Here is a 21,013-nt window from a genome sequence, read left to right on the forward strand (position 1 = left end):
GAGTGATAAGAGCTACCTAAAATAACAAAAACAATCTTTGAGGAAAATGTATTTGATGCACATTGTTTGTTGGCCAATGACCTGTACTGCAGCCAGCCACCAGTGGGCTGTCAAGATGTTTTGGCTTCACCTTTAGGGAGCTGTTATGTCGTCCATCTTACATACGGTATATGGGTTAAATTATTATCTTACATGGTGATTCAATCAAATAATTGTATATTAAAATCATTCACTTTTGGCCTTGAAGTGGAAACATTTCTCCTAGATGAGCACTCTTTGGAAAATGGACACTGAGATAGACTCACAATATTGAGGTTGTCAATTTAATTCCTTTCTGGTGGACATGCTGAAATCTAATGTTTTCAGCTAGCTAAAGGCATGTTGTCAGTGTTTCAGCCTGTGGTTGCATTTTGTGATTGCTGTCCCCTCCAGTGAGCGAGGTTTTCAGAGTATGAAGTGTCGTGCTCTGTCTCTACAGTCAGTAGTACAGTCAATCAGTGGTGGGATGTAACTGAGTACATCCAGTGCTGAAGGGAAGTCCAATTTTGATGTACTGGTGTATTTCCATTGTATGATACTTAATACTTATACTCCACGACAGTTTAGATGCCAGTATTGTACTTTTTACTTCACTACATTTATTTGACAACATTAGTTACCTGTCACATTGCAGAGTGAGCTTATCAATACAAAGTATAAATTAAGTCATTGATTATGTTGTATTATTAAGGATCAAGCTACCCGGCTGTGTATAAAGCATAGACTGTATAAATAATAGACGTAGCTACTGTGCCCTCACCCATTGGTTCAATTTTGAAGCCTCTAGGTCGGCATTCAACCCGTCGCCATCTTGGTTTTTTTGGAGCCAGAAGTGATCATAATCGGTTGAGAGGCTGGAAATGGGGATTAGTGAGAGGTGGATTTGACAGAGAAGCCAAGGACAACTTTGGGCCTTGATAAAACATAAAAGGGTGAGTTATATAAAAATTTACCTCCATACAATTGTCATGAATGAATACATCAGCTATAGAAACCAGAATCATTTTATGTACCAGGCTGTAAACTTGTTTATTTCTGCTATGAAGTTGGACATTTTAATGTGTGTCTTCGGGGATTGATCTGTTTTGGAACCAGCTTCATGTGGCTATTCAATGAAGTGCAGTATTTGGCACATGGTGTAAGGTAGTTGAAATTAGCTCCACCTTCATTAGCTGCAACATTAGTGATGTTACATTAGTGATGTTTGCACATCAGTGTCTCACTAATCATAATCCAGTGCTAATAAATACTTTTACTTGTGGTACTTTAACTTAAGTAAGATTTTTGCATGACTTAAACAGTATTTTTACACAGTGGTATTGCTTTCTGAGTACTCCTTTTATCCCTGTTTGTAGTATTTGAGAAAAGTGTGGACCTTTTGTGTAAGTAAGGTTTGGACATTATTTAGATAGACTCTCCTGAAATTGAACCAACAGCATCACTGGTTATTCATCCACTGGTTCATCTACAAAACGTCTCTGAAACCCAAATTGGGGCCCTTTTGTTACTGTTGTCATTCCTGGAACAAACAGCAAGGTTTATAGTTGATCACCACTGTCAAAAACTGCCTGGATTTGTCCCAGTCTAGATCCTGTAGATCCACTTTGGAAATCATTATTTCTCAATATATCCTTTGTTTAACTAATGGTAGATGATGAGTGACTGAACTGCTAGCAAAAATAAGCAGTAACCAGCAGTTCCAATTAACAACATGACAGTGAATGTCAGCTCCCATTAGAGTGTGTAATGCAAATTACCTGCAGATACTTCTCAGCGTCAGGTGTTTAGCGTGGTGTGAGTTTGTCTAACACAGAACGGCTGCATTAGATGTTAGTGTGACGGATTGTAGAAGTAAAAAGGGTGTTTGACATTAATTAAAACTACCTGAACATTTACGTAAACAATGTGCTAGAAACAGCTGTGGACATCACCAAAAAACAAAAGCTGAGGTAGTGTGCAGATAACTGTTACATGCTCGTATTTGCAAGTGATAAACACTTCTCTCCAACAGGGTCACCATGCCACGGTGCTCCTTTCATTGCACCTGGCGATTAAAATGATTATTCCAATTCTATGTTGAGCCCAAGTGTGATGTGAGATTCAGCTGCGGGGCCGAGGACAAAAGGTCTTCTTCTACAGATGTTTTATTCAATCCGACATCCTTTTCATGGAAGTGCCTGAGTGGCAGCAGATTATCAAACGGCATTCTTCAATCATATTTAAAGTAATGCTCTTCTGATGCGTAGAACTTTGTCAAGGTTACAGAACAATGGCTTTTGTTCAGCAAGTGTTGTAGCTCAGTGTCTCCCTGCTGCTGTCAATTAGTGCTCACAATAACAAGCATCCTACTGCAGTCGGACCAGTAAAGAGGCAGCAGAATAAACTCTGTCACTCTCCTTGTTTTTCTTCCCCTCACACTGACTGCCGCATTGTGCAGTTGCTCAAGTTGGAGAGGAGATTGTTCCTCTGTTTTCTGGGCTCTATTAAGGTTTTTGTCTCATCTTTTTTTTCTTTTCCTGCCCTCTGCTCTCTGTAAATCTTTTCCACCTATTTTTCTAGCTTTCCTGTCTCCGTCTGTCCTCTGTCAGTCTCACTCTCCATTTGATCCAAATTATCTCACTTAAACCAATTATAGACCTCATTCCATACTATCAGAGATGAACTGAACATCTTTCTGATGTCTTGTATGACCAATAATAACAACTCTGACAAATTTCACTGAAGTTTATCAGCCCTTCACTGCACAGACACTGTCTTAATTAAAGTTACTGAGGACCTCAGATCTTAATACAGCTTCAGACACTTCTGATGATCTCATTAGAAAAAAAGTCTGTCTGAAAAAGTTGAATTTCACTCATATAAAATGGCTCTTTTTTGTGTGGTGTTCCCCAGGGGTCATTCTTCGGCTCCTGGCTGTTTTGTAAGGCTACACATAAATTCTTAGAAGATTTTGTAAGAAGGCAGACTTGTGTATTGTTTGGGACTAACTAATCTGCTGACTAGCTTGCAGAATAATGTGACGATCTCACAGTAAAATGTGGTTCTCTGGCCTCTGTTGTGATGACCAAGAAGAGCACAGCAGGATGTAGCCTCCAGCTACATATCAGACCTTTTAATGACTCATGAGCCAGTGTGCTGCTTCACCCTCAGGGTTTATGGTCTGTAGTTTATGGTGGATAAAAATGTCTAACTTACAAAATAGCAAGGTCACCTTGCAATGTGCACCTTAATACAGCTGTCCAGAGTTCTGACATGCAACACTAAGAGCTCTGTGGGGCTTTATTAATGTACTGAGCTGAGGTGCTTTGAGCTAAATGCTAATGTCGTCTCAGTCCCACAAAGTCTTGTCTTGGTCTCGATACACTGTGGTCTTGGTCATGATTTGGTCTCAGTTTACGTGTTCTTGACTACAACACTCGTTAGCATGCTATTCATAAGATGAGATATGATCAAACTTTATTGATACCAAGATGGGAAATTTAGATGTTGCAGTACCACAAGGGCAGAAAAAAGTATAGATACACAGAGAAAGGTATAGAGTAACTCTGAAACTGAAACTATGAGGGAGCAATAACCAGAGCTATACTTGAACTAATAAAGCAATCCCATCATAGTAGCACCAAAGTCAGGCATGTATAGTATGTAAAGTAATATGATGTCATCACCTACAACAATGTACACCAGAAAAGTATATAATATAGTATAGATAATGTGGGATATAGAGAGTAATGTAGTGATATCATGTAACATAATGAACAGTTAAGTACAGCAGTAAAGCACAGAATTTAAGAAAGTATGGTAAGAACACAGGAAAGTTTTATTTAATAATATTAATCTTAAAATAAAATATAAAATATAGTATAATAAATGCTATATGTATTTGATGCAGTGGTGTGTTCAATATTTGCAAATCAGGTCCAATAGAGACAATGGAGAGGGTGCCAAACACTGTGGGAATTGTGTGTATGTGTGTGTCTTTGTGATTTTGGCTGGCTGCTCAGAGTGAATGGGACATGGGTCTGTGGCTCCACTGCTAGTGTACAGTCTGATACAAATTAGTGCCTGAAGCGCTCTGTTTTGCACCTGGGTGGGACGATCCTGTGGCTGAGTGAATCATCCTGATTCCTGATTGACTCTGTAGGGAGCATGAGTGTCAGTACAAAATTACAAGGCTGTCTATCCAATAGTCGTTGAGATATTTCAGTCGCAAGCATGGTGAAAAGATATTTTCACCTTTTAAGTGAATATTCCAGGACATCACCATGAACGTCACTGATGACATCAATGAACTCAGAGTCTGTGGTAGATTTAATCTGTGAAATTACAGAAGCAACTCAACCAGAAGCTACAGTTTAATCATTCCACAATCGGACAGGAAGGACAGTTATAAAGTAGCCAGTTGTGTAAGAAGAGCAGTAAACAAGGTTATAAGGGACTACAAGAAGAAAGTGGAAATACAATTCCAGAAAGGCAATTCCAGACTCATGTGGCAAGGTCTAAGGAATATGACGGATTACAAGACCACCCCCCGACACTAGCACCAGTGTTTACAACAATATACAACTGGTCACTGGTTCAGTCTGTCATACCCAAGTCTGTGCCCAAGAAAACAAAACCGACCTTCATGAATAACTACCGCCCAGAGGCACTCACCTCTGTAGTGATAAAGTGCTTTTAATGGTAAAGGATTACATCTGCTCCTCACTAACCAGCACACTGGACCCACTACTGTCCCAGCTGATCTACAGAAGACGCCATAGCACACATCCTCCACACCACTGTATCTCACCTGGAAAAGAAGAGGAGCTATGTGAGTTCCTTCTTGGCTCATCATGAAGCTCAAGGAGCTGGAATTAAACGCCTCACTGTGCATGTGGATCCTTGACTTCCTGACAAACACACCCCAGGTGGTGAGAGTGGGCAGACACACCTCTGCCACCCTCATCCTTAACACAGGAGCACCTCAGGGCTGTGTTTTGGGTCCCCAGCTAGACTCCCTGTACACACCTGACTCTGTAGCCACTTCAGATTCCAACACCGTCATTAAGTTTGCTGACGACACAGGCGAGTTGGGTCTGATCACAGATAACAATGAAACAATCTACTCCTGAATGTCAGCAGAACTGTGGAGATGATAGTGGACTCTGGGAAGAAGCAGTGAAGGATCTACATCTCCCTGAAGGGGATGGATGGCTTCAAGTACTTTGTTGAAGCCATCCATCCCCTTCAGGGAGATGTAGATGGCTTCAAGTACTTTGTTGTCCACATCACAGTGGGCCTGACCTGAGCGTTGCATCCTGACTCAGTGGTGAGAAAGGCAAGGTAGAGAATGTTTCACCTTCAACTGCCGACATCCCCTCAAATACTGAGGATATTCTACTGCACCATTGAGAGTGTCCTGACAGGGAACATCACTGCCTAGTACAGACACAGCACTGAACAGGCCAGCAAGGCCCTGCAAAGAGTGGTTCATTCAGCTGAACACTGTAGGTGCTGCTCTACCCTGCATAAAGGATGTTTGCACCAGATGCTGCCAAAAAACAGCAAGAAAAATCATAAGGGATTTCAACCACTCAGATAACTGCTTTGTCTCCCCATTGAAGTAGGGAAGAATGTACTGGATGCACCAGGCCAGTACTGAGAGGCTCAGAAAGAGCTTCTACCCTCAAACCACAAGGACACTGAATGAAGACCCTGCCTTACTCTAAACACTGACAGTTATTTATTATTACTACACAATTTTGAATACACAGATTGACAGAACTGACAACTACATTTCACTGAAATCATATTTAATGATATCATGTGATTAAAAAAGTGATTGATTGATAGAATTGACAGTTTTTATGCTCCGTTTTCTCTCTCCTAACAGGTGACTATGTGGTTATGACCGTGTACTTCGACCTCAGCAGGAGGATGGGCTACTTCACTATCCAGACCTACATCCCCTGCATCCTGACAGTGGTCCTCTCCTGGGTCTCCTTCTGGATCAAGAGTGATGCCACGCCTGCAAGAACAGCCCTAGGTAGTGTGAGGAACTTTTCTTCATTTCAAAAGGGCTTGTATAACTTAATCATCTTTGGGAGCAGTAATGTGTTGCAATACATTTTCTCTTACACCCACCAAATTGGCAGATAACCCGATGATCAGCAGGAGGGAATAGTGTTGATGTCCAACATTTTGTCACCCATTTGCTTTAATTGAAGTGATGGGAATACTTTTCACCAGTTAATATAAAGCTCCCTGCCCACTGCATATTCAGACTGTAGCTGAGTCTAATATGAGGATAATGAATCAGAAGTTGGCAGCAGGATTTAAAGCTTTTTTGATAATTCCCATTCAATCTGAGATTTAGACAGCTTGATAGCAAAAGCAATAATCTCCTTTTTGATTGGTAACTGCAATAATATAACTCAGCCTTTGCTAAAGTAGTTTACTGGCAAAAGCAATCATATTACTGGAACACTTGCACATCACTCGACATTGTTGTGGGGTGAGAGAACAAACTAAGAAAAGCTGTTGTGTATCTCTGTGTCATACTACATATCAGTCATTGACAAACGAATATGCATGATTCACGTTCAGCTGCTCATTAAGCCATCTTTAAAATGTATATCCCATCAGTGTTTCTTGTTTCCGTTTCATCCTTTATTGCTGAGTTAATTTTATCTTTCTTTGTATGAGTTGACAGCTATTTTGGATTATTTTCCTCCCCCACTGCATGCCTACCATTAGCTCATTTGCTTTCCTGTGGATGATGATGTTGTGCTGATGGTGCCTATTTAAGGTGGAATGAAAGGTAAGTGTCTGATGAGTTCATGTCCATGACAATATACTGTATAGAGTAAATATATATTTGTAGACTGTATATCCAATTTTCAAATGAAAATATGACCAAATTTAGAAAAAACATCTACAGTATTTAATTTTGGAATGCATAGGGTTTAGATATTTCCATCAGTGTAAAAAAGATCAGATAAGAAACATCTTTATTAATTAGATTTAAAAATACGACAGGAATATGAAATAGAAACATCAGCATTCATCTTGTTATACACTCGCCAACACCACAGCAATGAACAGTGCACTGACTAGCACTGTACAGACAGGACAGAAGGTCTTCAGGAGCCTTTCATACACACACTATGTTCCGTCCCATCTTGAAGAGGGCACTGGTTATATGAGACCAGTTTTTTGTTGATTTGGACCCAAAGTCACTTTTTCTCTCCCTGGGTGATAACCAGGACAAGGGCCCTCCTAGTCCTCTGGTAGTCCACCGCCAACTCTTTGGCCTTGCTAATATTGAGTTTCAGCTGATTGTTGTTGCACCATGTGACGAAACTCCTTTTGGCTGTAATTATTGATGCATTAAACAGTGGAGGAACAATTTAAGAGGTGGCAGGAACCAGCATAAAGGACGTTTGAGGTGTAGAGAGCAAAGAGGAATGGCACCAGTACAGTTCCTTGAGGTGCATGGGTTGTTGCTCTTCCCAATCTCAAATGCAAAGCCATCCGCACTAGTGTGCTGTGGCCAGCCAGTGAGGTATTCTGTGGTCCATGTTGTGGTGTCAGGGTGCCTTTGCATCGCCAGAAGCTTTTCCCTAGAAGGCGGGGCTAGATGTGCTGGAGGTATTGGAGAAGAACCTAACTCTGGTCAGAAGGATGATGGTATCCCCTACTATGATGTTTGGTTGGGATACAAACTGTAGCAGGTCAATTAGCAGGGTCTTCAGGTGGTGCAGAAGCAGCCTCTCAGAGGTCTTTATGACATGTGACGAAAGTGCAACAAGTGTGTAGTCACCGAAAGCGCTGGGACGTCCATTCTTTGGCACTGGAACAATGCAGGAGGTCTTCAATTTTTGGGCACCTTCCTCAACCTCAAGGAAAGGTCAAAGAGGTGCTAGATGGCTGCTGTAAGCTGCCAAGCACACGTTTTATGTACCGTGAGACTGATGTTGGCCCACTAGCTTTGTTTGGTCAGAGTGTGGAGAGCTCCCTCTCCACCCTGCTGGGAATGAGGGTGGGATTGACACTGCAGTCTTTAAAGCCATATGTGTATTTTCTTCTGCCAGTGTTGCACACTTCAGAAGAACAAGCGCAAAGCTCAGTCCACACAGATTAAAATTGACCAAACTTTGTAACTGATGTGGCTGAAGTTAACCAGCTGTTGTTTCCTGTAGCATCCCCCTCTATGGTTAGGGTTAGGGATAAGCTTTGGTTCAGATTGAGGTAGGGGGGAACTCATCTCGACAGGGAACAGTTGTCAACACAACACCTGTTAACAATACTGACATGCTGGTAGCTGGTAGCATGCGTTCATTAGCTGGAAATGCGTATGTTCAAATCACCAATCACCAAAAACATGAGCACCTTCATGCAGAACACTGTGACCTGTGATCTCCTACTTTGGTTCATCATCACTGAGCTGACCTTGCAATTAGCACCAAACACAAAGCACAGCTGAGGCCTTTAGTTTTAGACCAAATTAAATTCTGACCTGATGATGACACTAGATGAAAAGCTACATGATTATTTGTACCAAGTTTAATAGCAATCCATTCAACAGTAGATGGGACATTTCGGTCTGGACACAACGGACTGATACTGCCGTCCCCAAGGCCATGCTGCTGGCTAATATTAGATTCAAACAGAAGTGAAACAAAAGCTTGCAAACTTGACAGCAGGTTATAAACACACACACAGAACACAAAGGAGCTGACCTTCATCCAAGAAAATTGTGATCAGTGCTGAATGGTTAAAGACAACCTGCTGTCATTTAAAATATAATGATAAAAAATGAACTTCTCGGAAAAATCTTGACAAATAAAAGTTTCCCAATTTCTTCATTTAAAATGTAATCTTTACCAATATGCAAATAGGCCCTACGTCATTTTATCACTTGCTTTAATCCTTTATAAATTTACTGGCTACTTATTCCATAGCTGGTTTACCTTAATTTAATCTACGGATTTGAGAAATACTAGCCAATTCAAAATGAAACAACTGACTTATGTCCATTTACTCTACTAGTACTTAATAGTTATCAATGCACTGCCCACTGGGGCCATTCATTGGGAGCGCTTTTATTTATATAATATGTTTGGTTATTCAATGCTCGGTCTAAAAATTTGCATTCACTCACCTCTGCAGCATCAGCTCTGATTGGCTCTACCGATCAGTTGCGACTCAAACTCCACAAACTGCTGCTGAGGTAAAGAACAACTCATGAAGAGTTCTGCCAGCGCGGCGTTCACTGACTCGCAAAAATCTCTTTATTCAGAGAGACAACACACTCAAGAAACAAAACCTAGGAAGTTTGCTCCCCTCTGTCGTCAGCTACGGTGCTTTGCTTTCTGCCGCTGTGGTAAAAATATGTTGACGGAGTTTAGACTTGAACTAATTAACTCACTTAACCTGAGTGCTCAATCTGATCCGACCTTTCCAACCCCCAGCCACCTTCACTTCCTGATGCCACTTGCCAAAGCGGTGGCACTCACAACTCTGAAGTACTTTAATTCCACTCGGTCCCTCCCGCCCTCCATCAGCCTGCCAGTCAGCCAGTATCACAGAAGGTCATCTGGAACGCCTCAGTGGTAATAAAGAAGTTATATTGCAGTTCTGTCCGTCCCTATTCTTCATCAAGCCCAAAGAAAAAAGTTCACTGATAGCTGAACAATAAAGTCGTCTCATGTTGCATCGAATTCAATAATAAGCTGGCGTTATGACTGAAGCATGCTCCTAGCCAAATGGAGCGTTACTTCTCTTGGTCCGTTAATGAAAGCTGATCATAATAAGAGATTGTGCTTGGCATTCTGCTCAGCTTACTTTGGATGTTATGTTGATGAGAGTTGACACGGTGACAGTTGAACATCAAAACAGTGTGAAGAGAGAGACAGCAAGGCAAAGGTTTATTTTCAGAGTGGTCTGCAGATATGTGCTGATGTCTTGCTCTTTTCCAAAAGCTGATTAATTAGATTTTATAGTCTCATAAGATGTAATTGGAGAGGTTTTACTTCATGTTAATTTGGCTAAGCTGTGCAGGAAAAATGTAGGGTCACTGCATCACAGTTGCAGCAGCTTGCCACTGCAGCTGTCTCCATCACTCTGTCAACCTGTCTGTCTGTCTGCATAGACTACAACCAACTGCCGTCAAGGCTTAGAGTACATGGGTGGTGGTGTGATATCAAAGGCAGTGAAAGGCCTGTGATCTCCCTCAAACAACAGGTAGCAGAGAAGCAAGCTGTCCCAGTCCTGATAAACATCCACATTCAGCTCAAGGACAGAAAGTCATTTAGCCTTTCTTCTGTACTACATTGGCCCCGTTTTCAGGTCGGTCTGAGACCTGATCCCAAGGCTGAAAGAGGGAGAGGAGAGATAAGAGGAGGAAAGGATGGGCTCAACAGAGGGACAATAAGAGAGTGTAAAATGCAGTGAAGGCCTCTCGCATGTAGCGGCAGGGAGAAATGTCAGGAGGAGGGAGGAGGTTCGCCGAGAGGTTGAAGTGCAAGAAAAAGGCAGGTGATGCCGCTGCCCCCACCCAACCCCTCAAGGCACCGTCCCTTGACAAGCTGCTAACATGTTCCAGGTGGTTTTTCCAAAGAGCTGTCACTCAGCTGCTGCTTCTTCGGCAGCAGGATGTGTGGATAGCAGCAAGGTGGAAGGAAGAGAGCTGCGGTTGATTCCCATTAGACCTCAATCTGTGCAGCTCAGATGGATCTTGACAGAGATACAGGAGGGGGGTTGTTGGTGGGAAATAAACCCACCTCAGGGCACAAGCTGAGAATGTAGAGCTGTGGAGAGTAAAAGAGAATTGGAGTTGATTAAAGTGGGTGAAGAGTTCACTTCACTTAAAGGAGCAGTTCACCACAGTCACAAAAAAGGATTGTCTGAAATCTAGCAATTCTGAGATTTTGGGGTTTTGTTAGAAAGCTAGAGGCAAATCACAGTTTTCATTGGAACAGTTTTAAACCAAAAAACTGCTCCAATACCCCGGCAACACCCAGTTTGTTTAGTATTTATCTATCCCAAATATTGGGCCCTGGCTAGCAGCAAGCACTGGCAACAAAAGAAGCTTATTCCTCCTGATGTGGGTGTGGCAGTGAAAAACATTTAAAAAAAGGTTTCCCTGCGAGAGCCATCATTCACACAAATATCTGTCAATGGTGATAAGTCAGCTCAGGTGTACGAGCTGACAGTGTTCCTTATGGGAACTCCACCAAGAAGGCAGTGAGGTAAAGATAGGTGGAAGTACTTCAGTCCCTCAAACTGTGCTGTGACGAGATGGGAGAATCTAAATCAGATGCTCCTTTCACCACAGGGACAAACCTGCTATATGACGGGCCATGTTTTTCTAGGGTTTAATGGTAGCAGTCACTAATTCCAACAAAATAAAATTAAGTTTACCAATAGCAGAAACTATTAGCAACTTCAGGTATCCCACCGTTCTGAACACTGCGTTTCAAACATTTTTTCTGCTCTAGCAATGAGGTCATGGTCATAGTGTGATGTATGTCCTTATATGGTCATCTGCTCCAGGCACACTTCTGCGGGTGTTTATGTCACGTAGCTTACACTGCTAAATGTAGCTACATGCTAACTTTAGAGAAACATGTAAACTTGGTTGCAGTTTTGAATTTCTCCCGACATGTCCGGGTGTGTGGTGATTTGTCACGCTAGAAAATGCCGCTATTCTCTGTTACTGTCATTCCCCAGCTGCAGTGACAGTGCAGCGACACAGAGATATGGAAGACCTGGAAACAATGACCAATCAGAGCAGACTGGAGCACAGAAAGTAGAGAAATACAAAGTGTTTTTTGAACATTTAAGCATGTAAACATGTTCTAGAAACTTTAAATACAAGTATGAAGCTGATAATAAGCATAACAGATCTCCTTTAAAGTCTCCTCATCTATCATGGCCCACAGAAGACAGGCTGACTGAGTAAATAAATTCTAGAGGTGTGGACTTACTCCAGGTTGTTTAGTCCCAAGTGCCTCCTTGGTCAGAGGGCGCTCATGTAGGGCCATCTGACTGATTACATGCATGGAGGATGCGGCTTAAAGTCGAGGCTTCTCCAGCGCCCGTGAAACACCTTTAATCAGATTAGATTGAAGTTGCCATGTGAAGCATTTTAACCTCAATCACCAGCACATTAATTTGAAAACATCAGCATAATTACCACAAACAAACAAGCTCTCGCCGAGGAGACTGTCATCTCCGATGTACGCTGTATTTTTCTTTGTGTCGACGTGATGGAAGATGTGCTTCACAGCTCTAAACAGGAACGCCTTCCCCTTTTTACAAGTAATACACAGTTTTATTCCAGTTCAACTGTTCTGAGTAATTTCAACTTTCCATTAACCTACTTTGTCAGAACACATACAGTATATTCACTGTTATTTTGGGCTGCTGTGATCTCTAAGCTTTCTTCTCGCTATTCAAAACAAACACACTGATACAAACAATAATGACACCCACCCTGTTGTGAGGCAAGTCAGACGACTGAGAAAATGAGGCAATACAAACGGGGAAAGTTAGAAACTGCAGCTTTAATCTATCGACAAATTCAATGTCCCAATTTTTTTTCTTTAATAAAAATCGAAAAACTGCTGTTCTCAGAACAGATTAAGTCTGTAGCCGTAATAAAACCCATGCAGTCTTGTGACCTGGCCACTGATCCCTGACTGGTACTCCCTCAGCACTATTTATAGATGCTCCATGAACACAAGCTGTGGTCTGTTCCACCTGGTTTACCCCCGGACAGATAACAAAGGTCAGCGTCTGATATTTGTTAGCATATTGTGGCAACAAATATCACATCTTTGAAATCTTATTTTGCAAATGCATGTAAAAAAGAAAAAAGAAATCTGTTCCGTCTTATTGCTGTGATCACACTATCAATATTATTCAGCACTCTGCAGCATATTTGCTTTGCACAGGCATATGCACCGGAGCTTTTCTCACTTCGAAGTGATGGCCCTTGTTTTCTGTCTGTAGCTGTGAGGCGTCGTGTTGTTCAGATCGCCTGCACCGACAGGAATCACCCGGTTGCTATGGCATCATGTAGTGACAATTTCGACAGAATGAATTAAACTGTACAAAGAAAACTGGTGGCCTTGGTTTGGAATAGCAGCCCAAACTGTGAGCAGCCGGTGGGGTAGCTTTGGTGGGTAGGTCGAGATAAAGAAACTAAAAGAAGAAATAGTGGTGGATGCATTTGCTGTTTTCTTGAGATCACACAGTTTACAGTACAATAGGATTTGAAGAGATAGTCAGGTATTAGGAGCAGAGAGTTGTCCATTTACCTAGTTTGGCACTTAAATCTAATGAGCGGGCGAAAAAACACAAAGTCTAGACGAGCACTAGACCAGAGGAGGTAGCTTGAAATAGATGGGAGCAACTCGTCTCTATGGAAACCACAGGCGAAAACAGTGGCACACTCTGCCATGAAAGACGTGGGAGATGAGGATGAAAGAGACAGAGGAGAGAGGGAGAGAGAAAGGAATGGAGAGGGGGAGGAGGGGGTGAGGCGCAGCATGGAGAAGATGAGAGGGAAAGATGGTGAGCTTACGAGAAAGATGCGTGTGTCACAGCGGTAGATATCGATGCCCCCAGTGGGCATTAGTGTCACTAGGTTCATCTCTCTTTTAAAGAATTGATTTAATTTCACCAAGTGAACACAATATTCTCCTTCAAGACACCATGGGGAGTCATTTCTCAAACAATGGCACTGATGACACAACAACTTATTTACCTGTGTGACAGGTAATTATTGATATTCATAACAGCCACTTTAACAATTTAACATCTATTTTAGAAACGGTTAGTTGTCTCCTGAAGACACTCAGCCGTTGCAGTGATCAGAATCAAGCAGCTGATTGGTGATTGGCAGTATTTTCCTAACCTGCACATTACACATTTTCAATTCATTGTGAGTTTTCACCATCATGGTCAAGCTAATACAAGTGTTACAGCTTCATCTCCATCATTCATCACTGTCATTAAAAGACAAGTGGAGTGATGAGCGCTTTACCTCTTCAGAGGCTGACTAATGAATGCATTATGAATGCAATGAATGCAGGATGCAATATTAATGACATATTTTTATGACATGCTACGCCATGACATTTTTAGAGGTATACTTTACTGTGACATTTGAGCATTAAGCTGCTCCCATCTATTTCATTGTAATTACATGCTATGACATGCAGTTACAGTGCTATTTTTATAGCACTTTTTTATTTTCATTTTTTTTATTTTACAACTTTTATGACTTATTTTTAACATACTATATGAAGTTGTTTTTATGTCATACTATACTATGGCTTTTTTGTGACTAATTTATTACATACAAGATTTTTTTGTGACAAACTATATAACAGGCTATACTAAAATACCTTTTAAAATGACCACAGTCAACAGTTTTAAGATTTTTATAACACTTTTTTGTCATATTATTACTTTTTTTAGGCTATACTCTGAATTTTTTTTTTTTAACTTTAATGTGACATAGCTGCTAGGCAGTAATTCTAGTTCATGACTTTTCATGAATTTCTTAATGGCATATTATAATTATTATTTTTTAATTAGTTTAGTATATTTATAATTTTTTTATTTTATTTATTTATTTTATTTGACTTTTAAGTGACAGTTTTTATGATGTTTTTATGGCATACTAGACTTTGGCTTTTCTATTGCATACGATACTATGACATTTTTTACAATGTTTTTATTAAGTGGCAACCTCCGAGGCTAAAAAATTAAGCCAACAACTGCAGTTCCTTAAATGGCCATTGGCAACAGAAGCAAGTCCCCCATGTTAAAAGCCAAAACAAAAAACAGTTTTGGTGTCTCCACTATTAACCATTGATTTCCAATGGTAACAGTTTGTTTACAGTACTAAAAACGTGGAACACACCACCTGTTATACCTGAGATGACATTATGTGATCATACCTCTGCCGTCTCTGACAGCCATCTCAAAGCATTGTTGTTTTTTTTTTCCTTTTCAACCGAGCACGTTAGCAATTAGCTTGCCTTGCCCTGTTAAAATATTGTTAGCTTTAACATGTCCCAAGCGGGCTAAAGGTAACATCTGCTCCTTCTGAAGATGATTTCTGATTTCTGATGACTTATGACGAGACACTAACACATTCAGCAAACATTTAACATAATTCAGTATTAACTGTAGCTCCATGTAAAGTGAATAAATGTGATGTTTCCCAGGTAATCCCCCGCTCGTCTGCGTTAACGATGCAGTTTACACATTTTTTTTAACTTCTGATTTATTAAAAATTGTTCTGAGTGAAACATGAAGCTGAATTTAGCAGCAGACATCAGTAATAGTCATATAAAGTAGTAGTAAAAGAATTCATTCATTTTTTTTATATGATATAAAGGAAGTACAGTAAATCAGTAACACATTCTCACTAAATGTGTAGTAAGCTCACAGTTACATTACTGATCCTTGAATGGATGGAAGAAAGAGTCGCTTGGTGGTGTGCTGCTTTTGTTAGCCAGCAGAGGAAGGCTGGAAAGAGCTGTGGTTCCAGATGCAGTCTTTGTTGTGTCCTTGTTCCAAAGGTGCAGATCCGAGGAAGCTGGTCACTTGGGGTCCGTGCAGGTTAGACGTTGGAGTGCTAACTCAACTTGGTTCTCCTTGTTGCTGGAAAGTTAGTTGCAAACCTTATGTTTGCACCTCTAACTTCTCTGGTTCAGGTTTGCTTCTGCCGTGAGCAAGGGCAAGTCATGGTCCAGGAGAAGGAGAGTCTGTGAGCAATTGCCCCCCCCCCCTGATGGTTCGGGGGCAAGGAGCAAGGGTCTGAGCTTGTTGGCAGCCCAGGAGAAAGAGGAGGCCTGTCTGGGCTGATACACAGCTCAGGACGAAGAGATGACTGTCTGGGCCGGCCAATGGCCCAGGAGCAAGAGAGAGACTGTAGTGAAGGGAGCAGAAATAATCTGAAGTTTGCTTGGTGACATCGCAGAGGGACATGTCACTGTAAAAGTCCTGTCTAATCACGTTTTGAGACTTGTCTCTCAAAGAGGTGTGAAGTGGGACCTCCTGTGGAGAACTGTGTCAAATAACTGTCCTCTGTTGAGGAACAAAGAACATCTCTCACCATATCAGATGGCAAGAGGTAAAACCTTCACATGTCCAGTTTAGATTTTAACAAATGACAAATCATCTGTGGTCCAGTGAATCCCAACACACACTATACTGTAACTTTTATTCATGACACACTATACTATGACCTTTATTCATGACACACTATACTATGACTTTTATTCATGACACATAGGGTTGGGACTCCTTAGGATTTTAACAATACCGATTCCTTCTTAACGGTCCAATTCCTTATCGATTCCTCTTATCGATTCCTACATTATATTCATTATACTTGCTATACTTAAACAAGTATATAATAAACACAAATGTAATCATACAAAAACAAAAACTTTATTCTAACTGTTGCACAGTACAATTAGATGAAAATACACATTTGTGTGTGGTGTGTATTTCAGATTTAGAGCTTGTATCATCTCCCTGAGAATATATAACAAAAAGTGATTCTGTGATTTCTACAGTAACACTATTACCTCAAATTAACCACAGCAATGTAATAAAAAATACTTATATGCATTCATGCTTGGGCACTGTTATTTACGTGACAACACCTGAACAGAACACACACCGCTCCCCTCGCTGGAAGCATCGGACCTCTCGCCGCCCGCCTCCGCCTTGATTAAACGCTGAAAATTAATTATAAGAGGGAGACAGGTTTTTCCTATTTTATCTTATTTTGTTATATTTCTCCCTCTCCTCTCGCTGGAAGCATCGGACCTCCCGCCGTCCGCTCCCGTCTCAAACACAGAGGTCTCCCTCTCCGCTGAGCACCCACGGCGCACGCCCGGCCTGTTAAATAGCCTGTATCCATAACAACTGTGTGACACAAACTCTGTGCTTTAGTCATTAAATATTGTCAGGCTCGGTTGGGTTCGGAAAGAAATATGCGGTCCGTGCTGCACTCCAATGGAAATGCACGTGGCCTTTTTTTTTTTTTTTTCCCCCATCTAGGAACCATTTGCAGGAACCGTTACTCCAAATGTGATGGAACCAGTTCCGGAACTTTGGACCCGGTTCCGAAAAAAAGAACCGGATCCGGATCCCAACCCTAATGACACACTATACTATGACTTTTGTTCATGACACACTATACTGTGACTTTTATTCATGACTTTTATTTATTTTTATTTATGAAAAGAGTATAGCACATAGAAAAGTCATAGTATAGCGCATAGAAAGTCAAAAAACCTTCAAAAGTCAGAGTATAGTATATTTTTAAAGTCAGTATAATTTGTTAAAAAAAATTTAAACAGTAAGAGTTAAGCATGTCCAAAAAAAAGTCATAGTATAGTATGTAAAAAACAAACAAACAAAAAAAAGAAATAATATAGTATGTCGTCAAGAGTCATGGTATAGTATGTAGAAATAAAGTGTAATATGTTGAAAATATTATTATATAGCGCAAAAAAAAAAAAGTGTAGTATGTCCAAAGAATTTTTAAAAAGTCTGTCAAAAAACTGTTACATACTGTAGTATGGTGAAAAAGTCATATCATAGCATGTCAAAAAAAACCTCAAAAGTCAGTGTAGTATGTTTAAAAAAAAAAAAAAATCGATAGTATAGTATATTTTTAAAAAGTCAAAGTGTAGTGTGTTGAAAAAATATAAAACAGTAAGACTATAGCATGTCAAAAAAAAACATAACTCAATAAATAATATAGTATGTCATAAAAAGTCTTGGTATAGCATGTAGAAATAAAGTCAGTGTAATATGTTGGGGGAAAAAAATAGTATAGCATGTCAAACAAGTGTAATATGTCCAAAGAAAACCCTCATAGTATGTTAGATAGGCAGTATAGTATGTCGTAATTTATTTATTTATTTATTTAAAATCTGTATCTGTCTTTCCATCTATAGATACACACATACACAGAGACATATGTAGGCAGGATAGCTCAGTGGTTATAGTAGTAGTAGCATAGTAGTTATATTCAAAATCCCCTCAAAAATCAGAGTATAGTATATTTTTTAAAAGTCATGGTAAAGTGTGTGTAGTATGTCATAAAAAAAGTCATAGTGTAGCACATAAAAACATCATAGTATAGCAGATAAAAAAGTCACAGTATAGCACATAAAAAAGTCATAGTGTAGCATATAAAAAAGTTATAAATCATAGTATAGCACATAGAAAAGTCAGTGTAGCACATAGAAAAGTCATAATATTGCACATAAAGTCAAAGTATAGAACATAAAGTCATAGTGTAGCACATGAAAAAGTCATAGTGTAGCACATAAAGTCATAGTATAGCACATAAAAAAAGTCATCATATAGCACATAGAAAAGTCATAGTGTAGCACATAAAAAAGTCATCGTATAGCACATAGAAAAGTCATAGTGTAGCACATAAAAAAGTCATGGTGTAGCACATAGTGAAGTCATAGTATAACACATAAAAAGTCAAAGTGTAGCACATGAAAAAGTCATAAAAAAGTCATAGTATAGCACATAGAAAAGTCATCGTATAGCACATAGTGAAGTATGTCAAAAAAATAGCACTGTATGTCGTAGAGTCGTGGCATAGCATGTAGAAATAAAGTGTAATATGTTGAAAATATTATAGTATAGCGCGAAAGAAAAAAAAAGTGTAGTATGTCCAAAGAATTTTTTAAAAGTCATAGTAAAGTATGACAAAAAAGTGTTTTATAGTATGGTGAAGTGTAGTATGCTACATAAAAAAAAAATGATAGTATAGTATATTTTTAGAAAGTTGTAGTGTGTTGAAAACTATAACACAGTAAGACTATAGCATGTCAAAAAGGTCATAGTATAGTATGTCCCATTGTAATTGTTTTTTTTTTTTTGTTTTTTTTTTTTTTTTAAATCTGTATCTGTCTTTCCATCTATAGATACACACATACACGGTGACATATGTGTAGGCAGGATAGCTCAGTGGTTAAAGCCACTAGCTGTGGCACGGGAGACCGGGGTTCAAATCCCGGGCAGGACAGGGACCAATGCTGCCTACCTTAGTTTAGGAATACGCTACGGCGAGGAGGAGTCAGGACGCCAAGAAAAGTGGGGATGTCAACATCATCCCCACATCAAATTGAATATTAGAACATAGAAGCATTACAACTATAGTAAATATGTAACTGTAACTAAAACACTAGTCTACCATAGTGATAGACATAAAGACACACTGGTGGATGATCGATAATACGGCTCCATGGTGTCCTCCAGACCTGGCGTATACTGAGGTAGCTAGGTAGCAATAATAACAAGTGATAAAATAGTATATAGCAAATTAGAAAATACTAATATATAGTAGCTGTAGTATGGTAAAAAAAAAATAGTATATAGAAAATACTAATATGGTAAGTAAAGTAGTTAAAAAAAAAGTAGGTTAAATTAGTTTTGTAGAAAACTTACAGGTATAGGACTTGAAGTACAAGAACAACAAAAAAAAAAACAACTCACGACTACTTTTTTTCTACATTAGTATTTTCTAATTTGCTATTTACTATTTTATCACTTGTTATTATTGCTACCTAGCTACCTCAGTATACGCCAGGTCTGGAGGACACCATGGAGCCGTATTATCGATCATCCACCAGTGTGTCTTTATGTCTATCACTATGGTAGACTAGTGTTTTAGTTACTGTTACACTTACATATTTACTATAGTTGTAATGCTTCTATGTTCTAATATTCAATTTGATGTGGGGATGATGTTGACATCCCCACTTTTCTTGGCGTCCTGACTCCTCCTCGCCGTAGCATATTCCTAAGCTAAGGTAGGCAGCATTGGTCCCTGTCCTGCCCGGGATTTGAACCCCGGTCTCCCGTGCCACAGCTAGTGGCTTTAACCACTGAGCTATCCTGCCGACACATATGTCTGTGTATGTGTGTATCTATAGATGGAAAGACAGATACAGGTTTTAAAAAAAAAAAAAAAACAATTACAATGGGACATACTATACTATGACCTTTTTGACATGCTATAGTCTTACTGTGTTATAGTTTTCAACACACTACAACTTTTTAAAAACTGCTATACTATCAATTTTTCTTTTAGCATACTACACTTTTTCACTGTACTATAAAACACTTTTTTTTGTGATACTTTACTATGACTTTTTAAAAATTCTTTGGACATACTACACTTTTTTTTACACGCTATAATATACTATTTTCAACATATTACACTTTATTTCTACATGCTATACCATGACTCTTTACGACATACTATATTATTTCTTGTTTTTTTTTTTTTTGTTTGTTTTGTTTGTTGTTTGTTACTTACTATACTATGACTTTTCTTTTTGGACATCCTTAACACTTACTGTTTTAATTTTTTTCAACACACTTTACCATGACTTTTAAAAAATATACTATACTCTGACTTTTGAGGGGGTTTTGAATATACAATACTATTATTTTTCGTAACAGTTTCTGAAACATACATATGATGAATTATCTGTGTGTTATCCTATCCTATGTGCTATCCTATGACTTTTTTATGAGCTATACTATGACTTTTTTATGTGCTACACTATGACTTTTTTATGTGCTACACTATGACATTTTTGTGCTACACTTTGACTTTTTTATGTGCTATACTATGACTTTTCTATGTGCTATGCTATGACTTTTTTATGTGCTACACCATGACTTTTTTATGTGCTACACCATGACTTCTTTACATGCTATGCTATGACTTTTTTTTATGTGCTACACTATGACTTTTTTACGTGCTATACTATGACTTTTTTACATGCTATACTATGACTTTTTATGTGCTATGCTATGACTTTTTTATGTGCTACACTATGACTTTTTTACGTGCTATACTATGACTTTTTATGTACTATACTATGCCTTTTCTGTGTGCTATACGATGACTTTTCTACGT

General features: G+C 39.4%; 2 protein-coding genes across 2 annotated transcripts in view; one reads left to right on the forward strand and one right to left on the reverse strand.

Annotated features, from left to right (window-relative positions):
• LOC117250239 (gamma-aminobutyric acid receptor subunit gamma-3-like) overlaps nucleotides 1-21,013 on the forward strand; it is a 145,075-nt gene that overhangs the window by 109,746 nt on the left and 14,316 nt on the right. Inside the window, exon 8 of the mRNA XM_033616344.2 lies at nucleotides 5,912-6,064. Within this exon, the coding sequence (XP_033472235.2) occupies nucleotides 5,912-6,064 (153 nt within the window). The remainder of the gene's footprint in view (nucleotides 1-5,911; nucleotides 6,065-21,013) is intronic.
• Nucleotides 15,036-21,013, reverse strand: part of cfap221 (cilia and flagella associated protein 221) — a 104,674-nt gene continuing 98,696 nt past the window's right edge. Inside the window, exon 25 of the transcript XR_013490471.1 lies at nucleotides 15,036-15,970. The gene's annotated coding sequence lies outside the window, so the exon portion shown is untranslated. The remainder of the gene's footprint in view (nucleotides 15,971-21,013) is intronic.

This window comes from Epinephelus lanceolatus, chromosome 24, assembly GCF_041903045.1.
Source record: "Epinephelus lanceolatus isolate andai-2023 chromosome 24, ASM4190304v1, whole genome shotgun sequence".
Lineage (NCBI taxonomy): Eukaryota > Metazoa > Chordata > Actinopteri > Perciformes > Serranidae > Epinephelus > Epinephelus lanceolatus.